The sequence below is a fragment of the Salmo trutta genome, chromosome 5, assembly GCF_901001165.1.
Source record: "Salmo trutta chromosome 5, fSalTru1.1, whole genome shotgun sequence".
In the NCBI taxonomy this organism is placed as follows: Eukaryota; Metazoa; Chordata; class Actinopteri; order Salmoniformes; family Salmonidae; genus Salmo; species Salmo trutta.
In genome coordinates this window covers 54,267,532-54,281,094 of record NC_042961.1, presented here as the reverse complement: position 1 = coordinate 54,281,094, position 13,563 = coordinate 54,267,532, and the positions used below count along the sequence as shown (strand labels likewise).

At 41.6% G+C, this 13,563-nt stretch overlaps 1 protein-coding gene and 1 long non-coding RNA gene across 2 annotated transcripts; both read left to right on the top strand.

Moving 5' to 3' along the window:
- Positions 1-1,040: 1,040 nt before the first annotated feature.
- On the top strand, positions 1,041-7,997 carry LOC115194975 (mucin-5AC; the record flags this gene model as incomplete). Its single annotated transcript, XM_029754877.1, has 7 exons — positions 1,041-1,143; positions 1,738-1,871; positions 3,681-4,190; positions 5,073-5,531; positions 5,991-6,753; positions 6,955-6,989; positions 7,473-7,997. Coding segments are annotated over exons 1-7 (2,529 nt in total), but the record flags the coding sequence as incomplete, so codon positions are not given.
- Positions 7,998-8,694: 697 nt separating this feature from the next.
- LOC115194531 (uncharacterized) lies at positions 8,695-11,710 on the top strand. The gene is made up of 2 exons (XR_003878385.1): positions 8,695-10,143; positions 11,516-11,710. It is a non-coding gene; the product is annotated as an uncharacterized LOC115194531 (long non-coding RNA).
- The last annotated feature ends 1,853 nt before the right edge of the window (positions 11,711-13,563 follow it).

Genomic DNA, 13,563 nt, shown 5'->3' with positions numbered 1-13,563 from the left:
GGGGACGAGTGCTCCCACTGACCAGAGCACCCACTGATGCGAGCACCCATTCACATTGTCGTTGTAATGTATTTTTGTTGTTTTAATAGCAAAAATAATAATTGTCCTCAGTAACGTTAGAAATTAGGGTTTAAGACGTCATGCTATGGATAGATAATAAAAAGCCTAATACATCATTTGGCACCAAATAATTCACCTGAATACTTGTCTTTTTTTGGGATGAAGTTCTATTGAACAAGACTGGATATTTGTTTCAATATCTTCTAACATGGAGGCTCATGTATGCTCTTACAATAAGATCATTCCAGGGGGTTTCCCCTACCTTTATATGTTAACATTATAGATTTCTATTTAAACTTAATTATTACAGTGTAATTATGACTAGTTATATAGTTGTTACTACTGTTAAACTTTATGTCTAAACAAGAGAGCTTAATGACAAAAGGTCAGAGTTTATATTTCCACAGGTGTTTGAGTTCCATTGTCTGTACTGCCCGGGCAACTGTTCATTACCTATATACTGTATGTTTGTAGTTATAAAATCACTCTAATCTCATTAGAAATATTATAATTTATAGATGTGTCTTTGTAAATGGATTCATTGGGTCACATGTCAAATGACATGAGATATCCTATGTTTTCTTTCTCCTAACTCTTGTTCTGTCTCTCTCTCTCTCTCTCTCTCTCTCTCTCTCTCTCTCTCTCTCTCTCTCTCTCTCTCTCTCTCTCTCTCTCTCTCTCTCTCTCTCTCTCTCTCTCTCTCTCTCTCTCTCTCTCTCTCTCTCTCTCTCTCTCTCTCTCTCTCACTCACTCACTCACTCACTCACTCACTCACTCACTCACTCACTCACTCACTCACACACACACACAGACACACACACACGTGCGCGCGCGCTCACATACACACACAAACAACACACAATGTAGATCTACTATACAGAGAAATGGTGGGTTTTTTCTGCGTTCTCCTCTCTCTGACTGCTTTACAAGTGGAGGGTTTCAGTGGGGGAGGATCTTCCATTTCTCCTGAGTGTGGCTCAATGGTACCTGGTAATGTTCATGGCAGCACAGGGCAGAGCTCTTCCTCACCATACACTGTCACTGTCAACCAGACCACCTACCAGCCAGGAGACACCATCCAAGGTGAGTCACCAAGATGGTTGAAACACACTATTAGGCTTACCCGATCCATGCTGTATTGGCTCAGACGAAGGAACGGAGTGGGAACAGTAATCTGTCTGGACATTTCTATTACACAACCCATTTCATTCCTTGAGGCCCCAGCATTTTTTTTAATTTTGTGAGAAAATGTAAATAAACATTTTAATAGGGCTTAATTGTGTTACTTTTTGTTATTGTTTGTTATTTTAATTTTTAGTCTACTTAGTAAATATTTTCTTCTTCTTGAACTGCACTGTTGGTTAAGGGCTTGTAAGTAAGCATGTCACGGTAAAGTTTACACTTGTTGTACTCGGCGCATGACAAATAAAGTTTGATTTTATTTGAGATAGACCATTTACCAGAATTGACCTTTGGCAGTCCGTCCCTGCCCAGACGTTAACTTTTCACATAGCATATTCCAGCACAGTTAACGTGACAATATAAGATTGCTAAGAGGCAGGGAATCATGACTTAGTCCAAGGATATGTCGTCCAGCGTTTTAGCACTCAATTTCTCTTTCTTTCTCCATCTCTCCCTTTTTCTCTCTCTCTCTCTCTCTCTCTCTCTCTCTCTCAGTGACTCTGTCAGGAACCTTCACCTATAAGGGGTTTCTTCTGGAGGCCCATGAGGAAGGACAGAACACCGCTGTGGGAACGTTCTCTCTCGGCAGTGGGACTGGGATCGTTCTTGTGCCTTGCAATAAGATCGCAGTGAGTTACAGTTAGGGTTGTAAAATTCCTGAAACTTTCCCATTTGGGGGATTCCCACCCTGCTCATACCCTCCTGAATCATGAGATCCTCCAACTGGGATTTCTGGAAAACCAGGGACATTTTGGGAGAGTTTCTGGAATTTTGCAACCCTAGTTACCATGCAGCACAGGACATTCTGGCCATAGTCTTCTGTTACCAATTTACCTACTGACTATTTGGATTATATTGACTCATCAATATGTCAAATGAAACTGACTTGAGCCCACTAATAGGAGAGTTTTTACTGGTCAGGCTACACAGTGAGGAAATACTCCTGGCCCGGATTATAATGAATAAAGATAATGAAATTACAGAGTTAGGGTTGCAAAAATTCCGGTAACTTCCCAAAATTACAAGCTTTTCCAGAAATCCTAGTTGGTGGATTCCAGATTTCCTGCTTAAAACCTGGGTATTTTGGGCAAGTTAATGTAATTTTTCAACCCTAAACAAGAGTTTGTTACCTTTACCTACTATAGCTAGAACCACCAATAACACTGATCAGTGCCTTACCTTACATGATTGTGTACCAAAGTGATTGTTCTCTATTGATTGACTTTACCTGTTGTTTTACTGTTAGGCCTCTGGGGTGAGTCAAAGCAACAATCAGCCTAAATCATCAGTAACAGTCACCTGGACAGCACCAGCCTCAGCCTCCTTGGGCAACATCGTAGTCAAGTGAGTGTCTACTAGAGTTGAACAATTACAGTAACTTTCCCTCAAACTCCCAGGCTTTCCAGAAATCCTGGTTGGAAGTTACTGGAATTTGGCAACCATAGTCTCAGCTAAAGCCATCACAAACACGACACAGTTCTTTTTCACATGATTTTTCTGTTAGAATGCAACTGAAATAACATATTTTGTCAAAAATGTTTGCAGAGGTGCCATGCCTGTAGTATACAAACATTTTGGTGCATGATCCAACGGCACAGACATCAGTTCAACATCTAGATGTAATATACCGTTGGTTGAGTAGTCGAAATTACCTTACGTTGATGACTTCCTCCAAACCCATTCAGTTTTCTATGATGATTCAATGTCATCACATAGATATTTGGGGTTGAAATTGCGAGAAAAAACGTTGATTAAACTAGTTTTACCCAATGATAACCCTAAATGTTTGCTCTGGGTTGCAAAAATTCCAGAAACGTTCCCAAAACTCCCATGTTGTCCAGAAAAGGATGATCTGCAGAATCAGGATTGAATGAGCACTGGGAGTCCTACAACCATGGGATTTTGAAAAACATGGGTAATTTGAGAACATTGCAGGAATTTTGTGTGCAGTCTAATATTGGTACTATTATCTGTTTTCCTTTTCAAGGACAACATTTATGCAGACCTTCAGTGTATTTTGGATTGCAGTGCCAAGCAAGACAGTAAACCGAGTGTCCTCAGTTGTCACCACTACAAGAGCTCAAACAACACAAACTCTTGATCCTACTACAATAACTACTTCTCCTACTACAACAACTACTGCTCCTACTACAACTACTGCTCCTACTACAACAACTACTGCTCCTACTACAACAACTACTGCTCTGACAACAACTACTGCTCCTACTGCAACAACTACAGCTCCTACTACAACAACTACAGCTCCATCTACAACAACTACTGCTCATACTACAACAACTACTGCTCCTACTACAACAACTACTGCTCCTACTACAACAACTACAGCTCCGACTACGACAACTATTGCTCCTACTACAACAACTACAGGTTCTAATACAACAACTACAGCTCCTATTACAACAACTACAGCTTCTAATACAACAACTACAGCTCCGACAACAACCACAGCTTCTACTACAACAACTACAGCTCCATCTACAACAACTACTGCTCCTACTACAACAACTACTGCTCCTACTACAACAACTACAGCTCCTAATACAACAACAACTACAGCTCCATCTACAACAACTACTGCTCCTACTACAACAACTACAACTCCTACTACAACAACTACAGCTCCATCTACAACAACTACTGCTCCTAATACAACAACTACTGCTCCAACTACGACAACCACTGCTCCGACAACAACCACAGCTTCTACTACAACAACTACTGCTCCTACTACAACAACTACTGCTCCTACTACGACAACTACAGCTCCATCTACAACAACTACAGGTTCTAATACAACAACTACAGCTCCTATTACAACAACTACAGCTTCCAATACAACAACTACAGCTCCGACAACAACCACAGCTTCTACTACAACAACTACAGCTCCTACTACAACGACTACAGCTGCTACTACAACAACTACAACTCCTACTACAACAACTACAGCTCCTAATACAACATCAACTACTGCTCCTACTACAACAACTACAGCTCCTAATACAACAACTACAACTCCTACTACAACAACTACAACTCCTACTACAACAACTACAACTCCTAATACAACAACAACTCCTACTACAACAACTACAGCTCCATCTACAACAACTACTGCTCCTACTACAACAACTACTGCTCCTACTATAACAACTACAACTTCTAATACAACAACTACAGCTCCTATTACAACAACTACAGCACCTACTACAACAACTACAGCTCCATCTACAACAACTACTGCTCCTACTACAACAACTACAACTCCTACTACAACAACTACTGCTCCTACTACGACAACTACAGCTCCTACTACAACAACTACAGTTCCTACTACAACAACTACTGCTCCTACTACGACAACTACAACTCCTACTACAACAACTACAGCTCCTACTACAACAACTACAGCTCCTACTACAAGAAATACAACTCCTACTACAACTACTACAGCTCCATCTACAACAACCACAGCTCCTACAACAACAACTACAGCTCCATCTACAACAACTACTGCTCCTACTACAACAACTACTGCTCCTACTACGACAACTACTGCTCCGACAACAACCACAGCTTCTACTACAACAACTACAGCTCCTACTACAACAACTACAGCTGCTACTACAACAACTACAACTCCTACTACAACAACTACTGCTCCTACTACAACAACTACAACTCCTACTAAAACAACTACTGCTCCTACTACGACAACTACAACTCCTACTACAACAACTACAGCTCCTACAACAACAACTACAACTCCTACTACAACAACTACAGCTCCATCTACAACAACTACTGCTCCTACTACAACAACTACAGCTTCTAATACAACAACTACAGCTCCGACAACAACCACAGCTTCTAATACAACAACTACAGCTCCTACTACAACAACTACAGCTGCTACTACAACAACTACAACTCCTACTACAACAACTACACTTCCATCTACAACAACTACTGCTCCTACTACAACAACTACAACTCCTACTACAACAACTACAGCTCCTACTACAACAACAACTACAGCTCCTACTACAACAACTACAGCTCCTACTACAACAACTACAGCTGCTACTACAACAACTACAACTCCTACTACAACAACTACAGCTCCATCTACAACAACTACTGCTCCTACTACAACAACTACAACTCCTACTACAACAACTACAGCTCCTACTACAACAACAACTACAGCTCCTACTACAACAACTACAGCTCCATCTACAACAACTACTGCTCCTACTACAACAACTACAACTCCTACTACAACAACTACAGCTCCATCTACAACAACTACTGCTCCTACTACAACAACTACAACTCCTACTACAACAACTACAACTCCTACTACAACAACTACAACTCCTACTACAACAACTACAGCTCCTACTACAACAACTACAACTCCTACTACAACAACTACAGCTCCATCTACAACAACTACTGCTCCTACTACAACAACTACAGCTCCTACAACAACAACTACAACTCCTACTACAACAACTACTGCTCCTACTACAACAACTACTGCTCCTACTACGACAACTACTGCTCCGACAACAACCACAGCTTCTACTACAACAACTACAGCTCCTACTACAACAACTACAGCTGCTACTACAACAACTACAACTCCTACTACAACAACTACTGCTCCTACTACAACAACTACAACTCCTACTACAACAACTACTGCTCCTACTACGACAACTACAACTCCTACTACAACAACTACAGCTCCTACAACAACAACTACAACTCCTACTACAACAACTACAGCTCCATCTACAACAACTACTGCTCCAACTACAACAACTACAGCTTCTAATACAACAACTACAGCTCCGACAACAACCACAGCTTCTACTACAACAACTACAGCTCCTACTACAACAACTACAGCTGCTACTACAACAACTACAACTCCTACTACAACAACTACAGCTCCATCTACAACAACTACTGCTCCTACTACAACAACTACAACTCCTACTACAACAACTACAGCTCCTACTACAACAACAACTACAGCTCCTACTACAACAACTACAACTCCTACTACAACAACTACAGCTCCTACTACTACAACAACTACAACTCCTACTACAACAACTACAGCTCCATCTACAACAACTACAACTCCTACTACAATAACTACAGCTCCTACTACAACAACTACAACTCCTACTACAACAACTACAGCTCCATCTACAACAACTACTGCTCCTACTACAACAACTACAACTCCTACTACAACAACTACAGCTCCATCTACAACAACTACTGCTCCTCCTACAACAACTACAACTCCTACTACAACAACTACTGCTCCTACTACGACAACTACTGCTCCTACTACAACAACTACTGCTCCTACTACGACAACTACTGCTCCGACAACAACGACAGCTTCTACTACAAAAACTACAGCTCCTACAACAACTACTACAGCTCCATCTACAACAACTACTGCTCCGACAACAACAACTGCTCCTACTACAACAACTACAGCTCCTACTACAACAACTACAACTCCTACTACAACTACTACAGCTCCATCTACAACAACCACAGCTCCTACAACAACAACTACAACTCCTACTACAACTACTACAGCTCCATCTACAACAACTACTGCTCCTACTGCAACAACTACTGCTCCTACTACGACAACTACTGCTCCGACAACAACCACAGCTTCTACTACAACAACTACAGCTCCTACTACAACAACTACAGCTGCTACTACAACAACTACAACTCCTACTACAACAACTACAGCTCCTAATACAACAACAACTACAGCTCCATCTACAACAACTACTGCTCCTACTACAACAACTACAGATCCTAAAACAACAACTACAGCTCCTACTACAACAACTACAACAACTAAAGATCCTAAAACAACAACTACAGATCCTAAAACAACAACTACAGCTCCTACTACAACAACTACAACAACTAAAGATCCTAAAACAACAACTACAGATCCTACTAAAACAACTACAACTTCTAATACAACAACTACAGCTTCTAATACAACAACTACAGCTCCTATTACAACAACTACAGCTCCTACTACAACAACTACAGCTCCATCTACAACAACTACTGCTCCTACTACAACAACTACAACTCCTACTACAACAACTACTGCTCCTACTACGACAACTACAGCTCCTACTACAACAACTACAGTTCCTACTACAACAACTACTGCTCCTACTACGACAACTACAACTCCTACTACAACAACTACAGCTCCTAATACAACAACTACAGATCCTAATACAACAACTACTGCTCCTACTACAACAACTACAACTCCTACTACAACAACTACAACTCCTACTACAACAACTACAGCTCCTACTACGACAACTACTGCTCCGACAACAACCACAGCTTCTACTACAACAACTACAGCTCCAACTACAACAACTACAGCTGCTACTACAACAACTACAACTCCTACTACAACAACTACAGCTCCATCTACAACAACTACTGCTCCTACTACAACAACTACAACTCCTACTACAACAACTACTGCTCCTACTACGACAACTACAACTCCTACTACAAAAACTACAGCTCCTACAACAACAACTACAGCTCCATCTACAACAACTACAGCTCCTACAACAACAACTACAACTCCTACTACAACAACTACAGCTCCATCTACAACAACTACTGCTCCTACTACAACAACTACTGCTCCTACTACGACAACTACAACTCCTACTACAACAACTACAGCTCCTAATACAACAACAACTACAGCTCTTACTACAACAACTACAACTCCTACTACAACAACTACAGCTCCATCTACAACAACTACTGCTCCTACTACAACAACTACAGATCCTAAAACAACAACTACAGCTCCTACTTCAACAACTACAAAAACTAAAGATCATAAAACAACAACTACAGATCATAATACAACAACTACTGCTCCTACAACAACAACTCCTACTACAACAACTACAGCTCCATCTACAACAACTACTGCTCCTACTACAACAACTACTGCTCCTACTATAACAACTACAACTTCTAATACAACAACTACAGCTTCTAATACAACAACTACAGCTCCTATTACAACAACTACAGCTCCTACTACAACAACTACAGCTCCATCTACAACAACTACTGCTCCTACTACAACAACTACAACTCCAACTACAACAACTACTGCTCCTACTACGACAATTACAGCTCCTACTACAACAACTACAGTTCCTACTACAACAACTACTGCTCCTACTACGACAACTACAACTCCTACTACAACAACTACAGCTCCTACTACAACAACTACAGCTCCTACTACAACAAATACAACTCCTACTACAACAACTACTGCTCCTAATACAACAACTACAGCTCCTAATACAACAACTACAGCTCCTAATACAACAACTACAACTCCATCTACAACAACTACAGCTCCATCTAAAACAACTACAACTCCATCTACAACAACTACTGCTCCATATACAACAGCAACTGCTCCTACTACAACAACTACAGCTCCTACTACAACAACTACAGCTCCTACTACAACAACTACAGCTCCTAAAACAACAAAAACCACAGCTCTTACTACAACAACCACAGCTCCTACCACAACAACTACACCTCCTACTGCAACAACAACAGCTCCTAATAGAACAACTACTGCTCCTAATACAATAACTACTTCTCCTTCAACAACAACTACAGCTCAAAATCCAACAACTACAGCTCCTACTATAACAACTACAGCTCCTAATACAACAACCACAGCTCCATATACAACATCTGATGCTCCTAATACAACAACTGCTCCTCCTACAACAAATACCTCTAATACTGAAAAAACTACAGCTCCTAATAAAACAATTACAGCTCCTACTACAACATCTACAGCTCCTACTACAACAACTACAGCTCCTAACACAACAATTACAGATCCTACTCCAACAACGACAGCTCCTACTACAACAACTACAGCTCCTACTACTACAAAAACTACAGCTCATACTACAGCAACTACTGTTACTAATACAACAACTATAGATCCTACTACAACAACTACAGATCATACTACAACAAATACGGCTCCTAATACAACAACTACAGCTCCAACCACAACAACTACAGCTCCAACAACAACAACTACAGCTCCTACTATGGCAACCACATCTCCTAATACAGCAACTACAGGGCCTAATTCAAAAACTACTGCTCCTATTATGGCAGCTACAGCTCCTATTACAACAACTACAGCTCATACTACAACAACTACAGCTCCAACTACAACAACTACAGCTCCTACTACAACAACAGCAGCTCCTAATATAACATCTACTGCTCCTACATCATCAACTACAGCTCCTAATACAATAACTACAGCTACTCAAACAACAACTGCAGCTCATACTCAAACAAATAAAGCTTTTAATACAACAACGACAGCTCCAAATTCAACAACTACAGCTCCTAATACAACAACTACAACTCCAACTACAACTCCAGCTCCTAATACAACAACTACAGCTTCTACTACAACAACTACAACTCCTACAACAACAACCACAGCTCCTAATACAACAACTACAGCTCCTGATACAACAACTACAGCTCCTAATACAACAGCTACAGCTCCAACTACAACAACTACAGCTCCTAATACAACAACTACAGCTCCTAATACAACAACTACAGCTCCTAATACAACAACTACAGCTCCTACAGCAACAAACACAGCTCCTAATACAACAACTACAGCTTCTAATTCAACAACTACAGATCCAAATAAAATAACCACAGCTCCTTCCTCAAGCTGTGGAAAACCTCTTTTACACGGTGAGTGAAGACGACATTTGGTCATTTATCATATACTGTGGTCATTGTAAACAGTGGTCATTGTGCACTGTGGTCATTGTAAACAGTGGTCGTTGTACACTGTGGTCATTGCAAACAGTGGTCTGTGTACACTGGTCATTGTACACTGTGGTGATTGTGCACTGTGGTTATTGTGGACTGTGGTCATTGTGGACTGTGGTCATTGTGGACTGTGGTCATTCTACACTGTGGTCATTGTGCACTATGGTCATTGTGCACTGTGGTCATTGTGCACTGTGGTCATTGTAAACAGTGGTCATTGTACACTGTGGTCATTGTACACTGTGGTCATTGTGGACTGTGGTCATTGTGGACTGTGGTCATTGTGGACTGTGGTCATTCTACACTGTGGTCATTGTGGACTGTGGTCATTGTACACTGTGAACATTGTACACTGTGAACATTGCACACTGTGAACATTGTACACTGTGGTCATTGTGGACTGTGTTCATTGTGGACTGTGGTCATTGTGTACTGTGGTCATTGTGCACTGTGGTCATTGTGGACTGTGGTCATTGTGGACCGTGGTCATTGTGTACTGTGGTCATTGTGCACTGTGGTCATTGTGCACTGTGGTCATTGTGGACTGTGGTCATTGTGGACTATGGTCATTGTGGACTGTGGTCATTGTACACTGTGTTCATTGTGGACTGTGGTCATTGTACACTGTGGTCATTGTGGATTGTGGTCATTGTGGATTTTGGTCATTGTGCACTGCGGTCATTGTGGACTGTGGTCATTGTCCACTGTGGTCATTGTAGACTGTGGTCATTGTCCACTGTGGTCATTGTAGACTGTGGTCATTGTGGACTGTGGTCATTGTACACTGTGGTCATTGTGGACTGTGGTCATTGTGCACTGTGGTCATTGTACACTGTGGTAATTGTGGACTGTGGTCATTGTGGACTATGGTCATTGTGGACTGTGGTCATTGAGGACTGTGGTCATTGTGGACTGTGGTCATTGTGGACTGTTTTCATTGTACACTTTGGTTATTGTGGACTGTGGTCATTGTACACTGTGGTCATTGTGGACTGTGGTCATTCTAGACTGTGGTCATTGTGCTGTGTGGTCATTGTACACTGTGGTCATTGTGCAGTGTGGTCATTGTGCAGTGTGATCATTGTGCTGTGTGATCATTGTGGACTATGGTCATTGTGCAGTGTGGTCATTGTGGACTGTGGTCATTGTGCAGTGTGATCATTGCACTGTGGCCTGTAGGATTAAATGCTGTTGAGCCTCTTGCTGATGACTTGACTCAACCAGTAGGTGTCAGTGTTGAAAAGGCCTGTTGAAAAGTAACCATGGTTTTCTGGTTTGTTTGTTTTTCCAGGCCTGTTGATGACATTGGTCTGCTGGAACCTCTTCAACCTTCTGCCTTAAACCTGCTGAACCACCCAAGGAGGACTTTACAGCCAAGTTCAACATTTTATTTATTTGGCCATTTTTGTTCAATAACACTGTATTTTGTTATATACTGTAGTCGTGAATATTTATTCATACACTGCGTGCACAATTATTAGGCAAATTGTATTCTTCGGCATTCATTTTTTTGTTGAACAAACACAATGCTCTCATTCAATCCAAAATGTTATTGAACCTCAAACCTGAATGTTTAACAAAGGAAAAGTGAGTTTTGTCTTTCTCAGGGAAATATATAAGTGTGCACAATTATTAGGCAGCTATTAGTGTGCACAATTATTAGGCAACTAAATTACAAAAATAATTTCTCTCAACTCACTTGTTTATTCTCAATTTTTAGAGTAAGTGTAACAGATAAGTAACACAAAAGGACAATTATATAACATTTTTGGCCTTTCAAAAATATGCAGTGACCAAAATAGCCACCCTTATTTTCAATAACTGCCATGAGCCTTCCATCCATGGAGTCTGTCAGTTTCTTGATCTGTTCACAATCAATTTTCGCTGAAGCAGCAACCACAGCCTTCCAAATGCTGTTCAAAGAGGTGTATTGTCTTCCATCACTGTAAATCTCGCGTTTGAGAAGGGCCCACAAGTTCTCAATAGGATTTAAGTGGTTCTCCCCAGACCTGACTGCCCTTAACCAACACAAAAATATCCTGTGGCGTTCTGCATTAGCATCGAACTGCCCCCGCGATATGCAACTTTTTAGGGAAGTTAGAAACCAATACACGCAGGCAGTTAGAAACGCCAAGGCTAGCTTTTTCAAACAAAAATTTGCTTCGTGCAACTCCAACTCTAAAAAGTTCTGGGACATTGTAAAGTCCATGGAGAATAAGAACACCTCCTCCCAACTGCCCACTGCACTGAGGATAGGAAACTCTGTCACCACCGATAAGCCCACTATAATTGAGAATTTCAATAAGCATTTTTCTACGGCTTGCCATGCTTTCCACCTAACTACCCCTACTGCATTCAACAGCACTGCACCCCCCACAGCTACTCGCCCAAACCTCCCCCATTTCTCCTTCTCCCAAATCCATTCAGCTGATGTTCTGAAAGAGCTGCAAAATCTGGACCCCTACAAATCAGCTGGGCTTGACAATCTGGACCCTTTCTTTCTAAAATTATCTGCCGAAATTATTGCAACCCCTATTACTAGCCTGTTCAACCTCTCTTTCGTGTCGTCTGAGATTCCCATAGATTGGAAAGCAGCTGCTGTCATCCCCCTCTTCAAAGGAGGTGACACTCTTGACCCAAATTGCTACAGACCTATATCCATCCTACCCTGCCTTTCTAAGGTCTTCGAAAGCCAAGTCAACAAACAGATTACCGACTATTTCGAATCCCACCGCACCCTCTCCGCTATGCAATCTGGTTTCAGAGCTGGTCATGGGTGCACCTCAGCCATGCTCAAGGTCCTAAACGACATCGTAACCGCCATCGATAAGAAACAATACTGTGCTGCCGTATTCATTGACCTGGCCAAAGCTTTCGACTCTGTTAATCACCACATCCTCATCGGCAGACTTAGTAGCCTTGGTTTCTCAAACGATTGCGTCGCCTGGTTCACCAACTACTTCTCTGACAGAATTCAGTGTGTCAAATCGGAGGGCCTACTGTCTGGACCTCTGGCAGTCTCTATGGGGGTACCACAGGGTTCAATTCTTGGGCCAACTCTTTTCTCTGTATACATAAATGATGTCGCTCTTGCTGCTGGTGAATCTCTGATCCACCTCTACGCAGACGACACCATTCTGTATACTTCTGGCCCTTCTTTGGACACTGTGTTAACAACCCTCCAGACGAGCTTCAATGCCATTCAACTCTCCTTCCGTGGCCTCCAACTGCTCCTAAACACAAGTAAAACTAAATGCATGCTCTTCAACCGATCGCTGCCTGCACCTGCCTGCCCATCCAGCATAACTTCTCTGGACGGTTCTAACTTAGAATTTGTGG